The sequence below is a fragment of the Pelodiscus sinensis genome, chromosome 24 (genome assembly GCF_049634645.1).
Source record: "Pelodiscus sinensis isolate JC-2024 chromosome 24, ASM4963464v1, whole genome shotgun sequence".
In the NCBI taxonomy this organism is placed as follows: Eukaryota; Metazoa; Chordata; order Testudines; family Trionychidae; genus Pelodiscus; species Pelodiscus sinensis.
The window spans coordinates 19825459-19847879 of record NC_134734.1 but is presented as its reverse complement, the minus strand read 5'-3'; the positions used below and the strand labels follow the sequence as shown (position 1 = coordinate 19847879).

Here is a 22421-nt window from a genome sequence, read left to right as displayed (position 1 = left end):
TTTTAACCCTTACAGCAGTTTTCTTTAGAGAGTTTTGATTTTTGCACAGTCCCCCCTTTAGACACAATTGGAGTTATTGGATTTTCCCCACAAGCACCAGACTGCAGACTCAGGGGACCTCGTTTAATCCACTGGCTTGGTGGGTGACCTCGGGACAAGTCATTTCCTTCTCCATGCCTCAGTTTCCCCTTGTGGAAAAGGAGGATAATAATCCAGACCTCCTTTGTCAAAAGCTGTGAGAGCCATGGAGGAAAAGAGCTGGGGGTAATGGTTATTAACCCCGGCCACCCACTTCCCCTTATGCAATTTCCAGCCCCCATAACTAGCTCTGACCCCTGGCTCCAGCCCCATTCAAAATGCCCTCGCACTGTGTCTACAAGGCTGCAGGGGAGCTGGTCTCAGCAGGGCTGGGAGCAAAGTGCACCCCTCCGGTTACCCCTCTGGCTGGCTTGCTGCACCAGTTTGATGGCAATGCATTAAGAGGGGCTGCAGGAGGTGTGCAGCAGAGAAAGCAGGGGAGGTGAACTGCCAGGCAGTCCACTGACCCAGCTGTGGGCAGGTCCGTGGTCACATAGTTCCCGAGAGGACGGAGCTGCCCAACTAAATGTTGCAGGGTGGGAACAACAGAAATATCTTCCCCCCCGACACACGCTCTATTCCAGCATCACCCAGAAGGACCTGTCCCTGAGAATCGCTCCCTGCCCACATGCCCCATAACTGGCCCTGGCTCCCAGGGGATTCTGCAGGGAAACCGCCTGGCCCCATCTCAGCCATGAAAACACGGGGCAGGTCTCTGCGGCAGATCCCTGGAAGGCCATTGCATTCCTTTGTCCGGGCTGCTGGAAAGAGCGCCAGCCCCCTTGCCTCTTATCCCTGGCTCCGCTTTAGTCTTCCCTGCCAGCAGCTAATAAATCAGTCGCCGGCGCATCCACCTAGCAGCGGAGCTAAAAATAAAGGGGCTGGGAAGGGGTCAGGGCGAGGTGGCTGTGACGGGCGAAGAGGGACGTGCGTGGAAGCAGGCTGGCATGCACGGAGCTTGCACCAGGGGCTGGGCCCCGCCCCCTTGGACTCAGATCGACCCCAGCTCAGGGGGAGAGAGCCGGCAAGCCCCATGGACCAGCTTTGTCCCGTGCTCTTGCATGCACGGCTAGAGCAGCCCCGGGTCCGTGTGGGCAGCCTTCCCATGCAGTGCTTTGCCCAGCTGCTGCCCACGGCTAGGGCGTGCACCACGGGGAACTGCTGCAGCCGGGGATGGGGGAGGAGACGTGGGAGGTGCTGCTGGCAGGCATGGGGAGCCGTGGATGGGCACCGAGTGAGAATCTGGGGGGAGCCACCAAAGTTCCCCAGAAGGGGGCAATAATTAAGGAGTGTGGCAGGGTCAGGCCAGAGGGCTGCTGCAGAGTGAGAGAAACCAGCCAGACAGGCATCAAAGGCTTGCTCAATAGCAGTGGAGGGAGGCAGGACAATTAGAAGAGGCAGGTAGGGAGCTGGCCCAGGCAGATTGGGGCCAGCTGACTCCACTTTAGGCCTGGTGGAGGCCTTGAAAAGCCTCCCCGGTTGGCAGATAGAGGGGAGACGGAGCAAGAGTTTGGGAGCAAGCCCTAAGAGCTTGAGAGCAGGAACAGCAGGGGAGGGAGTCCCGGAAGGAGTAGCTGGGCTCTCTACCCCAGAAACCGGCTGCAATCCCAGCCCCTGGAGAAGGGGGCAAGCTGCCGGCCCAAGCAGTGGTCCAGGAAAGAGGGGTCCTTGCCACAGGAGCCAGCAACAGCCAGAGACTAACGGCTGGCACCTGTCCCTGGCTAGCTTGACCTCGCGTATCACCCTCCCACGACTCCGAGGGCTGCTGGAGCGATGGCACCGCTAGATCACAGGGCAGCCTGCGGTGGCCAGTGACTGCTCAGCCGTCAGATGAGGGATCCTTAGGGAACAGGCCCGAAAACCGCTCCGGAGCCTTTTGCCCTTCTAGCCAGGGCTGGCTTAACGCAGGGGCATTAAGGGCTGCAGCTAAAGGGCCCTGCAAAAATAAACCCCTGCCTACCCGTGTTCACCAGCTCATCAGTCGCCATTGACTGTCTGACCCAGGATCTCTGCGTCGCTACGCGTCCGGCCGCACAGCAGGGCTCAGGCGGGCAGCTGGAATATCCCTACGTGCCCCCAGGGGGGAGGAGACCGCGTGTCCCTGTGAATTGTCCCCGGGCACAAATCCCCGCCCCCCTATAGCTCCCATTGGCTAGTTCACAGTCAAAGGGAGCTGTGGAGACGGCGCTAAGGGCGGGGCAACACATGGAACCTTTCCCCGTGCCAGGGGCCACAGAGATGTTCTAGCTGCTACCAGGAGTGGCGTGGAGGCCACCGGCCTTAACCCTGCTGCAAGCTGCCTGTGCTAAGTGTCTCTTGGGCAGAGCCTGCACCTCACATCCCCTCCTGTACCCCACTCCCTGCCCCAGGCCCCTGCCAGAGCCCACACCCGTCCCCCTCACCCGTATCCAACCCCATGCGCCAGGTCAAAATCCCTCACAGCACCAAACTCCCTGCCAAAGCCCACACTCTCCCCTCTCTCCTGCACCCCAGTACCCTGTACCAGGTCCTTGCCAGAGCCCACACCCCTCCCCCTCACCTGCACCCCAACTCCCTTCCCCAGGTCAATCTTCTGCTGCACCAAATTCCTTTCCCCTTACCTGCACCCCAACCCCCTGCTCCAGGTCAGAATCCCCTGCTGCAGCAAATCCTCCCTCCCCAAACCTGCATCCCTCCCTCTCTCCTGCACCCCAAGCCCCTGCCCCAGGTCAGAATCCCCTGCTGCACCAAACTCCCACTACCCTGAGCCCGCACCCCTCCTCCTCCCCCTCCCCCTCGCCTGCATCCCAATCCCCTGCTCCAGGTCAGAATCCCCTGCTGCACCAAACTCCACCTCCCCCCTGAGCCTGCATCCCTCCCCCTCACCTGCACCCCAACTCCTTCTCAGAAAGAACTAACCTGACAGCTGTTCTAAGGCCAGGCAACGGCTATTTTGAATTAACAGGATTCTCCGTGCTTAAGACTGAACTGGAACCACAGAAGGGCTTTGTGCTCACTCAAAGCCAAGCTGAGTCCAGTGTTACTAGCCTGGATGCCGTAAGTGCGATCACTGGCTATGTCTACGTTACAAGTTGTCTTGGCAAAAAATATGCTAATGAGGGGCTCATTTGCATGAGTCATGGGCTCATTTGCATATGTTCTGCCAATCCATTTTTGCGCTGGGGTTTTTCTGCAAAAACAAGCTGTGTGGACATTTTGTTTTTGTGGGAAAAAAAACTTTTTCTGCAAGGTTGGGGGCGTAAGGATCTTGTGGAAAAAGGGGGGTTTGCGCAAAAAGACGACGTCCACACGGCTTGCTTTTGCGCAAAAATGGATCCGCAGAAAATATGCAAATGAGACCATGACTCATGCAAATGAGTCCTCATCAGCATATTTTTTGCCGAGAAAACCCGTAGCATAGACATAGCAACTTTGTTTTAAGCGAGGGAAAAGGCCCGTATCCAGGGGTCCCACCACATCTAATAGCTCCGGACCCACAGGAGGGCTAATCCGATCCGGCTCAGTCCAGGTGATACCGATCGCAGACCAGTTCCCACCTCTCCAAAGTCGCCACCAGCTGCCACTAGCGTCAGTTCCAGAGCCCTGCGTCCCGGAGAGCGCTGCCCGGGGGTGCTCAGACGCTGACTCAGCAAGGGGAGTGTTGACGCCAGTGAGTCAAGCTAGGGCTGTAAACTGGCCCCCAGGACAGGCACAAGGGCACAATTAAATGGGCTTGGGGGACTGGGCCCGTCTTTCGCCCCCTGGTGGCGGGTAGGAAAACAGTCACGCTCTAACTCTTGCCTCTTCTGGCTCCTTCACAGAGATCTGGGAACAAAGGCCAGCTCTCCGGGCTGCCAGCTGTTCTGCCAAGCCCCAGGGGCGGGAGCAAGATGTTGACGCACACCATGTAAAGCACAGCTCGCCCTGTACAGCTGTGTCTACACACTGCTCCGCACCGCGCCAGGGTGGGCTGGAACTCGCCCACGGGAATCCACCCGGGAGGACACTGATCCCATGCGAGAGGCAGTATCTTTGCTGTTGGCTGTCAGCCCTGGCGGCTGGTCAGATTTCCCCAAGGGTTAACGCGTCATTTGCACCCCCCAAAGGAAAGCGCTTTTGGAGTCCTGGCGCAGAAGAGTCGGGAGGCTCCGTATGAAACTTCCACCCAGCCCAGCACCGGATTTGCCCCCTAAGAGCCAAACTCGACAATAGGAGCAATTCTCCCCATTGAGGAGGTGACGCCCGCTCCATTGAGCTGGCCAATGAGACGCAAGATAGAATCATTACGTCCTCAGAACCAATCCCGATTGGCTGGTCAGAGATCCAGGGGTGCCTACTCACAATCTGGGCCACATCTGGGGTGAGCGGAACCCTGGGCAAGCAGACGGGAGCCACGTTTCCTGCCAGCCCGTCCAGGCAGAACTTGAGAAGTGAGAGTCGACCCCCAACTCTTCCTCTATCTGTCCCCCGAGGAGCCTCAGCGCCACAAGCCAGGAAGGAGTTAGCGGCCGCTCCGTGAAGAAGAAATAAAGCTCCCTGGGCCAGGGGTTTCGTGTGAAATCCAGAGAAGTTGGGCCGCTCCAGTTGAGCGGAGCCTCCACCCAAGCAGCAAAACATGCTCAGGGTCTCCGAACCCTGCCCCAGGCTAGGAGGAGTGGGGCTTCCTGGGGGCAAGCCGGATTTGGCACCCTGGAGCCCAGCCGCGCACGTCTCCCTAAGGCTGCTGTGCAGATTCCGGGTGGGAATGCCCAAGCCTCCGATATGAACGCCACTTTCCGCAGGAAGGTGGGCGAGCTGTTCGAGCCAGAGTCGCCCACTGCGGGCAACCAGACCCGTGGGCAGCCCTGGGAAGAGCTGGAGGTCTCGTCTGGTGACGGAGCCAACACTAGCTTGCCTAGCGAGGAGGTGTTCCTGCTGCCCACGTTCTCCACCGCTGCCAAAGTCCGAGTGGCCATCACCTTGGTCCTCTTCCTCTCCTCAGCCTGCTTCAACATCGCCGTGCTGTGGACCGTCACCCAGAAGTACCGCAAGAGGCCACACATCCGCATCCTCATTGTCAACCTGGCCACGGCCGACCTGTTGGTGACCTTTGTGGTGATGCCCTTGGACGCGGCCTGGAATATCACAGTGCAGTGGTACGCGGGTGACCTGGCCTGCCGAGCCCTCATGTTCCTCAAGCTGGTGGCCATGTACGCCTCCGCCTTCATCACCGTGGTGATCAGCCTGGACCGCCAGGCGGCCATCTTGCACCCACTGAGCATGGGCGACGCCAAGAAGAAGAACAAGGCCATGCTGTGCGGGGCCTGGGCCCTGAGCGTGCTGCTGGCACTACCTCAGGTAGGTCGCCACGGCAACGGCGCAGGTAGGGAAGCACCTTGGAATAGGCCCCTGGGTAGGCACCGGATAGCACAGCTCCCTTTTGCAAGGGCTGGTAGAGCCAGGGTCCAGTCTAGGCAGAAGCCTCGGCTGCACTGTGGTGCGGGGGCCCTAGATGGGATGGTGTAGTATGGGCGGGACACAGGGATATCAGACTGGATGGACCAGCTACCAGATGCAGTATGGACTGGGGATGGCATAGATCGATGGCCCAGTGCACCAGCCTTGGGCCCATACCGGCAGGGACACTGGTGTAAGGGGCAGGCGCATGAGGCCGACAGGCGAGTGCGTCGCTCCGGTGGGGGTGCCAAGATCTGACTTTCTCCTGGGTGGGGGGGGGGTCTCTTCCAGATGTTTGTCTTCCACACCGTGAGCCGTTCCCAGCCCATCTACTTCATCCAGTGCGCCACCGTGGGCAGCTTCCACGCCCACTGGCAGGAGACCCTCTACAACATGTTCACCTTCTCCTGCCTATTCCTGCTGCCGCTGCTCATCATGGTGCTGTGCTACTCCCGCATCCTCATCGAGATCTCGGGCAAGATGAAGAGAGCTTGCGGTGAGCCCGGCCAGCCTCCTGCCGCCCTGTCCACAGGTTACCAGCCTGCATGAACCCCCCAGCTCACTGGGGTCTGTATGGGGGGTGAGCACACGTATGTGGGAGTACATGTGTGTATGTGCATGCGTGTGCACACACGTGTATGGGAGCACATGCATTTCTCTCTGCCGCCTCCTCTCCTCAACCTTTTTTCTCCTTCCTTTTTTTTCCTGTCTCCCCTCGATCGCTTGCTCTTTCTTCCTTTCTGCCAACCAGGAGTCTCGCTTCTCACCTCTCTCCCCAGTTTCTCACCCACTCATTTTCCTTCCTCTTTCCGTCACTTTCTCCCCCCAACGTCTCTCTCCTCCTCTCTTGGTTGTGCTACCTATCCATCCACCCATCCTTCCTCCTCTTCCTCTCTCCAAGGAAAAACTAATCCCAGCCCTCAGCTCCAGAGAACACCCCTGGCATGTCCCCCCCCACACTCGCTTGGTGCCACATGCGGGACACAAGGACTTCACCGGACACCACCTGCTGCCCATTAACCCAAGCAGCCGGCAGCCCTGAACCAGTCCCCAGCTGCTGTCCACCCTGCCCATTTCTGCAGCTCCAGGGGGCTGTCAGCTCCTCACTGGCTTGGGGGCATGGGACGGGGGACCCTCACTTTTTCCCTCTTTCACGGAATTGCCCCATTTCATCCTCCACCTCGCTCTGCTCCGGGTTACTTCATGCCCCTGCTCTCCCTCTTATGAGCGCTCTCCTCCTCCCCCCAGATTTTCCCTCCCTGTGTTCTCTCCCTCCCCACTTCTTATTCTCTCGTTCTTCCCCCCACTCCCTCTGCCCCGCAGCCTCCTCGCAGGAGGTCCACCTCCGCCGCTCCTACAACAACATCCCGCGGGCCAGGATGCGCACGCTGAAGATGTCCATCGTTATCGTGCTCACCTTCGTCCTATGCTGGACGCCCTACTACCTCCTGGGCCTCTGGTACTGGTTCTCCCCGGAGATGCTGAGCCGGAAGAAGGTGCCTCCCTCCCTCAGTCACATCCTCTTCCTCTTCGGCCTCTTCAACACCTGCCTGGACCCCCTCATCTACGGACTCTTCACCATGCACTTCCGGCGGGAGATCCGGCGCGCCTGCCCATGCTCCCACCGCAGGAAGGAGCAGGACGCCGGCTCCACCCTGATTGGCTCCTTCCGGGCCTCCACCACCGCTGTGCCCATCAGGAGAGCTGGGGAGGACGAGGGGGGCTCGGGCAAGTATGAACTGGAGGTGACCGCTCACATGGGCCTGCCTGCTGGGAGGTGTGAGCTGTGCAGGAGGAAGACGGTGGAGAGTTTCATATGAGTGGACCGTTGCCAGGCCTGGATTCACCTCTGCTTCCCAGCAAATGGGAGAGCCCAGGAGGGGCTATGGGGGTTGTTCCTGCACTCAAGCACCCACCAATAAACCCAGATTATTTTCTCAGACGGTGACCTTTCCTGGGTCCCCTCCCTTTGTGCCCATCAGTTCCTCGCTTCCGAGCTGGGCCAGGCTGCCCAGCTGGGATGGGTGGAGGTGGATGCAGAGAGGGGGCTGCCATGGGCCTCGGCTGCTCAGAAAAGTCACAGCGAAGTCTGCTGGCAGTGTGGCCCAGCAGGCAGAGCCCTGACTCAGGAGATCTGGCGTCTAGCCTCACCTCTGCTGCTGCATGAGGTCATTTTGCCCTCTGCATACCTCCATTTCTCCACCTGTGAAATGGGGAGAAGGATCCTAACTAGGGATGTTAAAATGTGGTTAATTTACTAACCGAGTGGTCGATAGAAATTTTGACGATTCCATTAGTTGATAGGTGGCCGGCTCAGTCCCGGCTGGCACTGGGTCCGGGACCAAACCTTGCGGCAGCGCTGCAGTTTAAAAGGTAGTAGGAGCCAGGGAGCAGGCTGCCCGGCTCCTACTGCCTTTTAAATTGCAGGGCCACAGCGGGATTTGATCCTGGACCCAGTGCAAGCCAGGACCGAGCTGGACTGCCTGCCCAGCCAGCAGCAGCCCTGAGGCAGAGACGAGAGCAGGTGGCACCACAGAGACAGTGCTGTGGGGACCCAGCTTTTAAGCCAGCTCCTCCCAGCACCTGCTCCCCTCCCTCCTTGCTGCCTCTGATACCGAGGCAGCAAGGGAGGCGGGGAATGGGAGCAGCCAAACTACTCCTTTACCTCCCTAAACCTAACCCGTGGAAAGTGCTTTGAGACTTACTGAAGAGCTAGGGAGTATTCATTTTCCAGATCCACCTCTCCATTCAAACATGCAGGAAGGAACTGGGGTGCCTGTTCTCTAGAGGGGAGCCCCAGGTTTGCACTTCCATGATGCCCTTCCCCCCAGCAAATACACCTTTTGCTCTCTGAGTGCAGAAAGCCTCCTGTCCCCCCAGCAAAAATACCTGGGTCCTGATTAGGGGTCTGCCCACCTGAGAACTCCCGTCAGTCAGTGTGATCTAGGGGTCAGAGCAGGCTGACAGGACTAGACCCATCTCTGTCACTAATGGTATGTCCACACTGCAATGTTATAGCCCTGCAGCCCAAGCCCCGTGAGCACAGGGCTTGCAGTGTGGACACCCCGGCGCTGCAGCTGTGGCCTTTTCCCTTCCTTATGTCTAATGCAGCAAGAAACTGATGGGCTGCCATAATAGAAAATAAACTATTTGCCCCCAGCAGGCAAGCTGGCCTAGTGGTTAGGGCACCAGGCTAGCAACCAGGACACCTGGCTTCAAGTCCTGGCTCTGTCACAATATGGGCAACCCCTGTACAAGGGTAAGAATAGTCATTCTAGGAGGGCTGTGAAAAGAAATACATTGAAGCTCTGTAGCTATTATAGTGATAGGATGCTGCATGGGCTACTCTTTTTCATTTTTGAAGGGATATTTTTAGCAACTTTTGCGCTCTGGTAGGTTTTTCAGGGCTCTCTCTGTAGATGCACAAAGCACAGATTCAAATGGCACTAAGCTAAAGCACACCAGGAAACCTTTCATGCACACCAGCAGGATCAACAGCAATGAAGGCAGAGCGTGTTAGCATGCCTTGGAAATCGCACTCCTCGTCAGCTGTGTTACTGCTCTGTGTAGACAAGGCCCAAGAAATAAGCTAGGGAACAGGGACATCACTTGCCCAAACGGCACCGGGCAAAGGGTGCAGACAATAATGAAAACCATTTTCAGCATCTGCCGGATACACACCAATTTTGATTGCACTGGGGGAATTCATCGGTTAAAATCTAAAACCTTATGCTCTACCCATAGGCTGGACAAAGATTAAACTCTGCTTGAGAATGAAACCCAGACATCTGCGGTCCCATCCACTGGAATACAGTCTCCCTAACAGATACAGACAGATGTCAACAGAAGGCAGCTTTTAAAATAAAAATAAAAAGCGGATTTTTATTCAATATTTATGGGTAACATTTCTCCTTCAAAATGAGATTCCTTTACAGCATCACTCATGCCAAAACCATTCAATACACGTGGATGACTTCTCTCGTGTGAGGGATCTGAGGCCAAAAGGAGATTAAAAGTCCTAAACACAAATCAAGAGCTGTCCAAAAACATATAGGTTCAAATGCAGCACAATTAAAAACCCAGAAAGAGATAGAGCCAGGAGTCAGCCTACAAGAGACTTCCTGGTTCCAGAGCTGTACAGCAAGAATTTACATCTAGGAATCGCCAAAAGGAAATGGAGAAATGTGAGATCAGCGTCGTCTCCTATCCGGACTCCTGCTGCGCCTACGCCCGCTCCTGGAAGAGACAGACAGAGACATATATACGCTAGTCTGAGCTGACATCTCTGAAGATCTGAAAGCCCTCGGCAACTTCTATGTGCTATTTAGGGCTATGTTCCTTGCCAAAGAAATGCAGCTAGCTTTGGAGTGGAGGCAGGCAGGTGTTTAATAATGCAGAGCAACAAGAAAATATTCACTTATCGCTCATGCAACGCTCTCAGTGTGCTTCATTAAAGGTAGGTGAAACAGGTCCCCATTTCGCAGAAACTGAGTCACAGAGCCCTTCAATGACTTGCCCAAATTCACGTGTCAATGGCTGAGCCCAGACTAGTAAGATCTCGGTTGCCAGCCTCCTGCTCAGACCACTGACGAATACAACCCAACAAAATTCCCAATTGGTAAGAACTATTCAGGGCCCACTGGAAACGGAGCCCAAGCTTAACATTCCTGCTCTGAAACGTTTCATGTAGTCAGGCTTTCATTTCAGTGGTACCTCTCAGCAGAAACGTCAGTGCTCTAAAACACAAAAGAGCTCCGCACAGCATCGTGTTACCACAGGTGTCTCCTAGGGTATGTCTACATTGCATTCCTCCTTCGAGAGAGGAATGCAAATGCAGACAAGCTAAATGGCAAACGAAGCGCAGATTTGAATTTCCCGCGCTTCATTTGCATAATTGCGGCTGGCCGCTTTTCCGAAATAGCGTCTTTCGAGAAAACAAACGCAATCCACGCGGGGTTATTTTGAAAAGAAACGCTTCCTTCAAAATAACCCTTACTCCTTAAAAAATTAGGTTTAAGGGTTATTTCGAAGGAAGGGTTTCTTTCCGAAACAACCCCGCGTGGATCACGTTTGTTTTCTCGAAATACGCTATTTCGGAAAAGCGGCCGGCTGCGATTATGCAACTGAAGCACGGGAAATTCAAATCTGCACTTCATTTGCCATTTCGCTTGTCTGCATTGCATTCCTCCTTCGAGAGGACTCTGACATTTCCTGCCCTGCTTCTGGCAGTTCCTTTCTCTGTAGGGAAAAATCTGTTTCCAGAAATTTGAAAACTGAGTTCCTAGTGTCTCCGGAAGACAAGCACAGAGGTTAAGGTGAAAGCCTGTGGAGCATGCACATGTACTAAGTGCAAGAACTCAAAGTTCCACGCAGCAGCTCCAGGTTACAGAAAGGGAGAGAAAATCTCTGTGGCAAAGAATTTCCTACTGGTCTAACATAAAATCCTGTTATTCAGTGGCTTCCGGGCACTCAGTCCATCATGTTCCACCAGCACTGGAGAGCCTGGAGCAACTGCCTCCCACTGTGAGAGGGCGGCATCTCTGATGAGACCGCCAAGCTAAGGCCCAAGCCATGTCAGCTGGGACGCAGCCCTCAATAAAGCCCTTAGCAGCTTCTTACCGTCTTTTCCCTTTCGGAGGCCCCCTGACAAAGCACCAGTCCACGCTGATTGGCTGCCCCATCAGGTCCTGTCCATTAAGGCTCTCCATCGCTGCCTGGGCTTCTTTGTACGTTTCATATTCTACTAAAGTGTATCCCTGTGGGGTGGAAGGAGAGAAGACTGAGTGATCCAGTGGTGGTGGTGGGGTGTTAGCAAAACACATGAGAGGCTGGGCCAGCCTTTACAGCCGATTACAGAAACAGATCAAGAGAATTCAGTACACTCTGCTCCACCACGGAGATAGCTAAGCCGTTAGCAATTGCCTTTGTAAACTCACGGAAAACAGGAGGACTGGAAGAGGGCAAATATAGTCGCCATCCATAAATAGGGGACTAAGCACAACCAGGGGAATTACAGACCAGTCAGTTTAACTCCAGTACCCAGAAAGATAAATGGAGCATATAATTAAAGCAATCTATTTGAAAACACTTAGAAGATAAGTAACACTCAACATGTATACACTTGGACTCAGGTGGAGATGGACGTAGGAGACAGACTTGTTGAGATTCTATGGGTTAGGTTAAAGGGGTAAAAAACAAGGGTGATGTCATGCTAGGGGTCTATTATAGACCACCTACCCAGGCAGAAGAAATGGATGAGGCTTTTTTTGAACAGCTAACAAAATCTTCCAAAGCACAGGATTTGGTGGTATTGGGGGATTTCAACTATGCTGACATCTGTTCGGAAACTAACACAGTAGGGCACAGATTATCCAATAAATTCTTGAACTGCATTGGAGACAATTTTTGATTTCAGAAGGTTGAGAAAGTTACTGGGGGGAAGCTGTTCTAGATTTGATTTCAACAAATAAGGAGGAACTGGTTGAAAATTTGAAAGTGGAAGGCAGCTTGGGTGAAAGTGATCATGAAATCACAGAGTTCATGATTCTAAGGAATGGTAGCAGGGAGAACAACAAAATAGAGACAATGGATTTCAGAAAGGCAGATTTTAGTAAACTCAGAGAGGGGGTAGGTAAGGTCCCATGGGAAGTAAGACAATGAGGAAAAAACTGAAAAGAGCTGGCAGTTTTTTCAAGGGATGTTATTAAGGGCACAAAAGCAAACTATTCCACTGAAAAGATAGAAAATATAGCAGGAGACCACCTTGGATCAACCAGGAGATTTTACAGGATCTAAAAATAAAAAAGGAGTCGTATAAAAAGTGGAAACTAGGTCAAACTACAAAGGATGAATATAAGCGAACACCACAAGTATGCAGAGGCAAGATTAGAAAGGCAAAGGCACAAAACTAGCTAAATCTAGCTAGAAGCATAAAGGGTAACAAGATATTCTACAAATATATTAGAAGCAAGAGGAAAACAAAAGACAGAGTAGGCCCATTGCTCAGTGAAGAGGGAGAAACAATAACAAGAAACTTGGAAATGGCAGAGGTGCTTAATGACTTCTTTGTTTCGGTTTTCACCAAGAAGTTTGATGGTGACAGGATGCCTAACAGTGAATGCTAGTGGAAATGGGGTAGGTTTAGAAATTAAAATAGGGAAAGAATAAGTTAAAAATTACTTAGAAAAGTTAGAGGTCTTCACGTCACCAGAGCCTGATGAAATGCATCCTAGAATACTCAAGGAGCTGATAGAGGAGGTATCTGAGCCTTTAGCTATCATCTTTGAAAAACCATGAAAATGGAGAAAGATTCCAGAAGACTGGAAAAGGGCAAATCTAGTGCCCCATCTATAAAAAGGGGAATAAGAACAACCCATTAAACTACAGCCCAGTCTCTCTAACTTCTGTGCCAGGGAAGAGAATGGAGCAAGTAATTAAGGAATTCATCTGCAAACATCTGGAAGATAATAAGGTGATAGGTAACAGCCAGCATGGATTTGTAAAGAACAGATCATGTCAAACCAATCTGATACCTTTCTTTGATAGGATAACAAGTCTTGTGGATAAGGGAGAAGCAGTGGACAAGTTATACTTGGACGTTAGTAAGGCATTTGACACGGTTTCGCATGACCATCTTATCAATAAACTAGGAAAATACAACCTAAATGGGGCTACTATAATGTGGGTGCATAAGTGGCTGGATAATAACTACTCTCTGAGAATGGTTAACAGTTCAGAGTCATGCATCTGGCTACTGTAAGATAGAACAACTTTCAGAAATGCTGTCAACAATGACAGGAGAAATACCAACTTGGCAACAAATGAAGTAAATAGCGTGGGCCTTTATTACAAATAGAGATACACACACACACACACACACACACTCTCTCTCTCTCCCTCTCTCTCTCTCTCCCTCTCTCTCTCTCTCGTTTTCACCGGAAAGGAGGATTTCATAGAGATTTCACTGTTATGCCCCCTCCCCATTCTATAGGGCCTCTCTGAAGAGCTCAAAATACATTAGTTAAGACTAAACAAATTACTTGTGCCTCACAGGCCTCTGTCTGTAGTATTCTCCCCAATTTAGAAACACTGTCCCACAGAGCTGAAGTGACCTATCCTAGGTCACACCGCAATACCCTGTCTAAACTGGAGTCAAGAATTCCATCTCTTCCACTCTAACCACTAGGTTACACTATCCCCTCTCAAAGCTGGGAACTCATCCCTCAGAGCTCCTGGCTCCCAGCCCAGTGTTCAGTTTCTTTTCCTCTCCCAATTGCACAGGGGTAATTTCATCTGCTTGGAATCCTCACTTCTCTGCCCCCCCTTACCCACAGTATCTGAGCACCATGCAATCTGTAAGGTATCTATCCCCTCTCTGTCTCTCACACACAAACACCCCTAGTGAGATAAGGGCAGTGCTGTAATGTCCATTATGCAGACGAAGCACAAAGACACTAAGACTCACATCCTCCAAGATATTCAGATGCCTCGCTCCTACTGAAACCAGCGGGAGTTAGGAGCCTAAATATCTTTATGGATCTGGGCCTAAGTGACCAGCCCAAGGCCACACATGGAGTCTGTGGCAGAGCAGAGAATTGAACCAGTGGCGAATGCCCCAATCACTCCTACCTTCAGGTAACCCGTTCGTCTGTCCAGATTCAAGTGGATGTTCTTTATCTCGCCGTACTCTGCAAACTTGTCGTGAATATCCTCTTCAGTGGCCTCCTCATGAACTCCAGTGACAAAGAGAATCCAACCCTCCACCGCTGTAGCGTAGGCATGCAAGGAAAAGCAACACTTGTTACACAGAACGCAGGGCTCGCTCCAATGCTTGACACATATCCCGCTGCGCACACGCACCCCCCCCCCCCGCATCTACACATGCAGGATGGAAAGGGACCCTCCCAACACCTTGGCCAGACCCCTGGCTCAGCTTGGAACCCACTGGCAGTAAGGTGCTAATTGAAAATGGATGCAGACTCGATGGAGTGACTCTAAAGGCAGCTCGATAGCCCTGGAGACAGCCGCTCTGTTTCTGGTCTGGGCACAACGTACATATCATTATAATGATAATCCCTAATAGGCAGAGCTCGCCGAACCGTGACCACGGGTGAGTAGACTGTATAATTTGTCAAGCCCTGCTAATAGCGATGTGAGTAGTTGAGTATCTACTATGTATCAGAGGCAGCGAGGGAGGGACAGGAGCCAGTTCTGGAGGGAGCCAGCTTAAAAGCCGGTTCCCCCCATCACAATCTCCATGGTGCCACCTGCCCCACTCCCGCTGCTGCCTCTGGGGCGACTGGGGAGGAGAGGAGGCTACCGTGAAGCAGCCCCTCTGTGGCAGCCCATCTGCTCCAGCAGCAGCCCCTGTTCATGTCCAGCCCTGGCTGCCACAAACAGAGGCTACTGCCGGAGCAGACAGGGGCTGCTAGACCTGGCACGAGCCAGGACTGAGCAAGTCTGGCTCAGTCTCGGCTCAGGACTACTGTGGCTCTGTATATTGAATGTAGCAAGAGCCACCCGGCTCTTACTCCATTTAAAATGCAGAGCCGCAGCAGTCCTGGCTGTGTTCCGGTTTGTGCTGGTCCGGGATCTACCCCCGTTGCAGCTTCAATGCAGCAAGAGCCGGGCTGCCTGCGCACTCCACTCCTACTACATTTCAGTTGCAGCACCGCAGCTTCTTCTGACCGCCTTCCCTTCTCGACTAATCGTGTAGTCGATACAATTTGTATCGACTACACAATTAGTCCATTACCTGCCTCTTAGCATCCTTAGTGCCTAATTCGTACCCAGCACTTTTAATCAGTTGATCTCCAAAAAAGTTTACAGATGAGAAAGCCAAAGTACAAAGAGTTGAAGGGACTTGCCCAAGGTCATCCCACAGGCCTGTGGCAGAGCAGGGAAATAGATCCCAAGTCTCCTGAGTCCCAGCCCAGCTCTATCCACTGTACCTCATTCTCTCCCATAACCAAATTGGTTTCTCTTCCTCCTTAAAGCAGCCCCACAGCATGATGGGCCAAGGCTGGGTGACCACCCCTCTCACAGATACTCACATCTCTGAGGCCCAGGTTCATCCCCATCTTGTTCCACGCTGTCATAGTCCTCCCGAACTCTGGCCCTTGAGCCTTCCTCTAGGCACACAACAGGGGCAGACAAAAGATTATTTTCGAGGAGTAAAAATATGTATTACTTGTGCTTGTGCTTAGGGACCAGCCAGGAATGCAGCCCCATTGTAGGAAGCACTGTACAGTAGCAGACAATTCCCGCCCTCAAGAGTTTACAGTCCAAGTCAACGTAGACACGTACTCAAGCTGTTGTAAGCTAGGAATATAAACGGTTACCCAATAGGGCCTGGAGCAACCCCCCACCCACACTGGGCAGGGAGCTGCTCCTGCTGGCCGGCCACAGCAGCCCCTGTCCATGCCCCGACCCACCCCCTGGCAGAGGTTACACACTGCCTCCTGGGGAGGCTTCACTCCGGGCTCTGCAGAATTAAGCTTATTTAAGCTTCACACCCATCGCGGGCTCTGCGGTATAACTAAGTAACTGCTAGGATTTTTAGCGATTACATGGTTCCATTTTTAAAGGACTTTTTACATCCCTATTACCTCCAAGGTGCATAGAAACATCCTGGCATTTAAGTTTTACAGCACAAAAAAAAACGCTAGAATTACACAGGTCTAATATATGTAAAACTGTGATACGAGTCAGACTCTTGGTGAGCTCGGTCAAGTCATGTCACTCAGCTGTATGTCTATTTTACAGACTAGGGAAACCGAGGCAAGGTCCTAGAACACACTCCTGGGGCTAAAGCCACTGGGCAGTTCCTGTTTAGAAGCAGCCAGTCCATTCCAATTAGCTACACAGCCACAGGAGGCCCCTTATAATTTACACACACAGTAACTAGAGCAGTGGTCCCCAACGTGGTGCCCGCGGGCGCCATGGCGCCCACCTAGTGACCATGGCCGGCCCGAGCCATTCTTGCGCCTCAGGCCCTGACACATGCGTGGCCCCCACCCCGGGCGCGTGACGCATGCGCGGCCCCGCCCCCGCCTGGAAGCCCAAAAAGGTTGGGGACCACTGAACTAGTGTTCAGAGCAAAATCTTCACCTGAACCAAATCCTCGGCCTTTCCTCTTCTTTGCTTTCTCCTTCAGTTTGTGGATGCTTTCTGCAGAGAAGTTCAAGGTGTTAATTTCAACTGGAAGGAGGGCTGAAGCATACTGTATGGGGGGGGACATGGTGGCAGTGGAGGGAAGAATGTTATCAGATCAGAATCAGGCTGGACCCAGATGGTGCAGGGTCTAGAACAGTGTTTCTCAACCAGTGGTTCACGTACCCTTAGGAGTACGCAAGAGAAGTCTGTACATCGACACGAGTGAAATTTGGCAAATGTCAAGGATTTTGCCCTGCGAAGGGGATCGGGGAGGCAGTATGTGCCTGTCAAATTTAATGTTCAGAGCCGTGCCTGGATGTTAACAGCCGCTCTGCACATGCGCCCTAGCACTGGTGGGAAAAGGGTGTGGCTGCGGCAGCTCCGGTGAGACCCAGGGCAGTTTCAAGTTCGGGGCTGGGTTTGGGCAGGGAGAAAAAAAAAATCACTTCCACATCCCGCTCTCCTAGTTCATTTCCTCTCTGACAGCCTCCCCAGGGTGCTCCAGCGGGGAGGGCAGCTGAACCTGGAGATGCATTTCCCCCACCCCTGCCAGCAGCTCAGTACAATGCATCCCCATCACCCCTTCCCCTTGGCGCTGCAGAGAGGAACTAAAAGGCAATGAACTGGTGTAACCCACACACCTAGAGTGGTTCACTGTCCCATACAGTGGCACCTACACCACAGAAACAGGAGAGAACAAGAGACCTCTACAGCCTGTGCTGAGAGGCAGCCAGCTTTTAACTCAAAGGTAGAGGCTCCTATACTAAGCTTCAGAGGTCCCAGGTTCAAATCTGCCTGGTGGTGGTTACAGTGGCACAATAAGCTTTGTTCCAAAGGACCTCTCCTCTCCCGCATCAGTGGTGTAGCAAGGCAGGGGGCAGTTGCCCTGAGGAGCCACAATAGGGGGACACTGGACTGGGGCTCACAGTCGCATGCAGCCAGCCCGGCGCTGGCAGGCCACTTACTTGCTCCCTGCAGTCAAGCCACAGAGGCAGGAGTGGGTACTTCAGAAGGGAGGGTTACCAAACATCCCATGCACGGCTGATTGGGGGGGGGGAGGGGACACTGGGTTAGAGCAGGGGAGGGCTGGGGGGACCTGGCTCTGGGGGAGGGGCATTGGGTTAGAGCAGGGGAGGGGGGCTGGCTCTGGGGGAGGAGCATCGGGTTAGAGCAGGGGAGGGGGGGCTCTGGGGGAGGAGCATCGGGTTAGAGCAGGGGAGGGGGGGCTCTGGGGGAGGAGCATCGGGTTAGAGCAGGGGAGGGGGGGCTCTGGGGGAGGAGCATCGGGTTAGAGCAGGGGAGGGGGGAGCTCTGGGGGAGGAGCATCGGGTTAGAGCAGGGGAGGGGGGAGCTCTGGGGGAGGAGCATCGGGTTAGAGCAGGGGAGGGGGGGTTCTAGGGGAGGAGCATCGGGTTAGAGCAGGGGAGGGGGGAGCTCTGGGGGAGGAGCATCGGGTTAGAGCAGGGGAGGGGGGAGCTCTGGGGGAGGGGCATCGGGTTAGAGCAGGGGAGGGGGGCTCTGAGGGAGGGGCATCGGGTTAGAGCAGGGGAGGGGGGCTCTGGAGGCGGGGCATCGGGTTAGAGCAGGGGAGGGGGGCTCTGGAGGCGGGGCATCGGGTTAGAGCAGGGGAGGGGGGCTCTGGGGGCGGGGCATCGGGTTAGAGCAGGGGAGGGGGGCTCTGGGGGCGGGGCATCGGGTTAGAGCAGGGGAGGGGGGCTCTGGGGGCGGGGCATCGGGTTAGAGCAGGGGAGGGGGGCTCTGGGGGCGGGGTATCGGGTTAGAGCAGGGGAGGGGGGGCTCTGGGGGCGGGGCATCGGGTTAGAGCAGGGGAGGGGGGCTCTGGGGGAGGAGCATCGGGTTAGAGCAGGGGAGGGGGGCTCTGGGGGAGGGGCATCGGGTTAGAGCAGGGGAGGTGGGGCTCTGGGGGCGGGGCATCGGGTTAGAGCAGGGGAGGTGGGGCTCTGGGGGCGGGGCATCGGGTTAGAGCAGGGGAGGGGGGCTCTGGGGGCGGGGCATCGGGTTAGAGCAGGGGAGGTGGGGCTCTGGGGCGGGGCATCGGGTTAGAGCAGGGGAGGGGGGCTCTGGGGGCGGGGCATCGGGTTAGAGCAGGGGAGGGGGGCTCTGGGGGCGGGGCATCGGGTTAGAGCAGGGGAGGGGGGCTCTGGGGGCGGGGGCATCGGGTTAGAGCAGGGGAGGGGGGTTCTGGGGGAGGGGCATCGGGTTAGAGCAGGGGAGGGGGGCTTTGGAGGAGGGGCATCGGGTTAGAGCAGGGGAGGGGGGCTCTGGGGCGGGGCATCGGGTTAGAGCAGGGGAGGGGGGTTCTGGGGGAGGGGCATCGGGTTAGAGCAGGGGAGGGGGGTTCTGGGGGAGGGGCATCGGGTTAGAGCAGGGGAGGGGGGCTCTGGGGCGGGGCATCGGGTTAGAGCAGGGGAGGGGGGCTTTGGGGGAGGGGCATCGGGTTAGAGCAGGGGAGGGGGGCTTTGGGGGAGGGGCATCGGGTTAGAGCAGGGGAGGGGGGTTCTGGGGGAGGGGCATCGGGTTAGAGCAGGGGAGGGGGGCTCTGGGGCGGGGCATCGGGTTAGAGCAGGGGAGGGGGGCTTTGGGGGAGGGGCATCGGGTTAGAGCAGGGGAGGGGGGCTTTGGGGGAGGGGCATCGGGTTAGAGCAGGGGAGGGGGGTTCTGGGGGAGGGGCATCGGGTTAGAGCAGGGGAGGGGGGCTTTGGGAGAGGGGCATCGGGTTAGAGCAGGGGAGGGGGGCTTTGGGGGAGGGGCATCGGGTTAGAGCAGGGGAGGGGGGCTCTGGGGGCGGGGCATCGGGTTAGAGCAGGGGAGGTGGGGCTCTGGGGGCGGGGCATCGGGTTAGAACAGGGGAGGGGGGTTCTGGGGGCGGGGTATCGGGTTAGAGCAGGGGAGGTGGGGCTCTGGGGGCGGGGTATCGGGTTAGAGCAGGGGAGGGGGGCTCTGGGGGCGGGGTATCGGGTTAGAGCAGGGGAGGGGGGCTCTGGGGGCGGGGTATCGGGTTAGAGCAGGGGAGGGGGCCTCTGGGGGAGGGGCATCGGGTTAGAGCAGGGGAGGGGGGCTCTGGGGGCGGGGCATCGGGTTAGAGCAGGGGAGGGGGGCTCTGGGGGCGGGGTATCGGGTTAGAGCAGGGGAGGGGGGCTCTGGGGGCGGGGCATCGGGTTAGAGCAGGGGAGGGGGGCTCTGGGGGCGGGGCATCGGGTTAGAGCAGGGGAGGGGGGCTCTGGGGGGCGGGGCATCGGGTTAGAGCAGGGGAGGGGGGCTCTGGGGGCGGGGCATCGGGTTAGAGCAGGGGAGGGGGGCTCTGGGGGCGGGGCATCGGGTTAGAGCAGGGGAGGGGGGCTCTGGGGGCGGGGCATCGGGTTAGAGCAGGGGAGGGGGGGCTCTGGGGGCGGGGCATCGGGTTAGAGCAGGGGAGGGGGGGCTCTGGGGGCGGGGCATCGGGTTAGAGCAGGGGAGGGGGGCTCTGGGGGCGGGGCATCGGGTTAGAGCAGGGGAGGGGGGCTCTGGGGGCGGGGCATCGGGTTAGAGCAGGGGAGGGGGGCTCTGGGGGCGGGGTATCGGGTTAGAGCAGGGGAAGGGGGCTCTGGGGGCGGGGTATCGGGTTAGAGCAGGGGAGGGGGGCTCTGGGGGCGGGGTATCGGGTTAGAGCAGGGGAGGGGGGCTCTGGGGGCGGGGCATCGGGTTAGAGCAGGGGAGGGGGGCTCTGGGGGCGGGGCATCGGGTTAGAGCAGGGGAGGGGGGTTCTGGGGGCGGGGTATCGGGTTAGAGCCGGGGAGGGGGGCTCTGGGGGCGGGGTATCGGGTTAGAGCAGGGGAGGGGGGCTCTGGGGGCGGGGTATCGGGTTAGAGCAGGGGAGGGGGGTTCTGGGGGCGGGGTATCGGGTTAGAGCAGGGGAGGGGGGCTCTGGGGGCGGGGCATCGGGTTAGAGCGGGGGAGGGGGGCTCTGGGGGCGGGGCATCGGGTTAGAGCGGGGGAGGGGGGGTTCTGGGGGCGGGGTATCGGGTTAGAGCGGGGGAGGGGGGGTTCTGGGGGCGGGGCATCGGGTTAGAGCGGGGGAGGGGGGGTTCTGGGGGCGGGGCATCGGGTTAGAGCAGGGGAGGGGGGCTCTGGGGGCGGGGCATCGGGTTAGAGCAGGGGAGGGGGGCTCTGGGGGCGGGGCATCGGGTTAGAGCAGGGGAGGGGGGCTCTGGGGGCGGGGCATCGGGTTAGAGCAGGGGAGGGGGGCTCTGGGGGCGGGGCATCGGGTTAGAGCAGGGGAGGGGGGCTCTGGGGGCGGGGCATCGGGTTAGAGCAGGGGAGGGGGGGCTCTGGGGGCGGGGCATCGGGTTAGAGCAGGGGAGGGGGGCTCTGGGGGCGGGGCATCGGGTTAGAGCAGGGGAGGGGGGCTCTTGGGGCGGGGCATCGGGTTAGAGCAGGGGAGGGGGGCTCTGGGGGCGGGGTATCGGGTTAGAGCAGGGGAGGGGGGCTCTGGGGGCGGGGTATCGGGTTAGAGCAGGGGAGGGGGGGCTCTGGGGGAGGGGTATCGGGTTAGAGCAGGGGAGGGGGGCTCTGGGGGCGGGGTATCGGGTTAGAGCAGGGGAGGGGGGGCTCTGGGGGAGGGGCATCGGGTTAGAGCAGGGGAGGGGGGGCTCTGGGGGCGGGGCATCGGGTTAGAGCAGGGGAGGGGGGCTCTGGGGGCGGGGTATCGGGTTAGAGCAGGGGAGGGGGGCTCTGGGGGCGGGGTATCGGGTTAGAGCAGGGGAGGGGGGCTCTGGGGGCGGGGTATCGGGTTAGAGCAGGGGAGGGGGGTTCTGGGGGCGGGGTATCGGGTTAGAGCAGGGGAGGGGGGCTCTGGGGGCGGGGTATCGGGTTAGAGCAGGGGAGGTGGGCTCTGGGGGCGGGGTATCGGGTTAGAGCAGGGGAGGGGGGCTCTGGGGGCGGGGTATCGGGTTAGAGCAGGGGAGGGGGGCTCTGGGGGCGGGGTATCGGGTTAGAGCAGGGGAGGGGGGTTCTGGGGGCGGGGTATCGGGTTAGAGCAGGGGAGGGGGGCTCTGGGGGCGGGGTATCGGGTTAGAGCAGGGGAGGGGGGCTCTGGGGGCGGGGTATCGGGTTAGAGCAGGGGAGGTGGGCTCTGGGGGCGGGGTATCGGGTTAGAGCAGGGGAGGGGGGGCTCTGGGGGCGGGGTATCGGGTTAGAGCAGGGGAGGGGGGGCTCTGGGGGCGGGGTATCGGGTTAGAGCAGGGGAGGGGGGTTCTGGGGGCGGGGCGAGTGCATTGGGGTATTTTATAAACACAGGCTGAGAGACGCTGCTCTAGAGCGACCCCGGGGGGAGGCGGGGTCAGAGCCGGGCGTGGGGGGGGGGGGGGGAGGGGGGCGACGCTGGACTCAGAACCAGGCAGGATGGGGCGGGGCGAGGGGGCGGGGCCTCCAGCGCAGCCCCAGCCCCGCCCCGAGTTCTGGGTCCGCACCACCCGAAATAGCGGTGGGGGGGGGGGCGCTACCACTGGGGGGGGGGGGGGGGGGAAGATTCCAGCTCCGATAGATCCGGGCGGGCCGGGGGGGGGGGTCGGACCCAGACTCGGCCCAGTTGGGCGGGGCCGGGGGGGGTTCGGTACCGTCCCCATCCTCGTCCATGGCGAAGTCCTCGCCGCCCGCCTCGTGAAGATCCAGCACGTCCGCCATCTTGCCGCCGCTCCGCTGCCCGCCGCTGCCACAGAAGGGACGGGAAGACCCGAGCCGAGGCCGCGCTGCACGGCGGGAAAGGGGAGGGGCCG

At 57.4% G+C, this 22421-nt stretch overlaps 2 protein-coding genes across 3 annotated transcripts in view; one reads left to right on the top strand and one right to left on the bottom strand.

Annotated features, from left to right (window-relative positions):
* Positions 1–9644, top strand: part of LOC102454259 (gonadotropin-releasing hormone II receptor-like) — an 18026-nt gene extending 8382 nt beyond the window's left edge. Inside the window, exons 2-4 of one of the 2 annotated variants that reach the window (XM_075907792.1) lie at positions 3879–5394; positions 5785–5989; positions 6817–9644. In XM_075907792.1, coding sequence (XP_075763907.1) covers positions 4819–5394; positions 5785–5989; positions 6817–7313 — 1278 coding nt within the window. In that variant the 5' untranslated portion in view covers positions 3879–4818 and the 3' untranslated portion in view covers positions 7314–9644. Of the gene's footprint in view, positions 1–3878; positions 5395–5784; positions 6026–6816 lie in introns of both variants that reach the window. The other variant, XM_075907791.1, reaches the window with a different exon arrangement.
* RBM8A (RNA binding motif protein 8A) lies at positions 9348–22421 on the bottom strand. The gene is made up of 6 exons (XM_075907795.1): positions 22263–22421; positions 16603–16662; positions 15546–15623; positions 14122–14258; positions 11113–11249; positions 9348–9729 (listed from the first exon to the last, which is right to left on the bottom strand). Exons 1-6 carry the CDS (start codon positions 22327–22329, stop codon positions 9684–9686), a joined length of 525 nt encoding a protein of 174 aa, XP_075763910.1. The 5' UTR covers positions 22330–22421; the 3' UTR covers positions 9348–9683.

What these genes read in the sequence shown, in the direction of transcription:
- RBM8A (XM_075907795.1), bottom strand. Translation starts at nt 22,329, where the DNA reads ATGGCGGACGTGCTGGATCTTCACGAGGCGGGCGGCGAGGACTTCGCC. An exon ending in GACGAACGGGTTACCTGAAG is followed by an intron (nt 11,250 to 14,121) that starts GTAGGAGTGATT and finishes TCCACCCCACAG; the next exon opens with GGATACACTTTAGTAGAATA. An exon ending in CCTCCGAAAGGGAAAAGACG is followed by an intron (nt 9,730 to 11,112) that starts GTAAGAAGCTGC and finishes TGTCTCTTCCAG; the next exon opens with GAGCGGGCGTAGGCGCAGCA.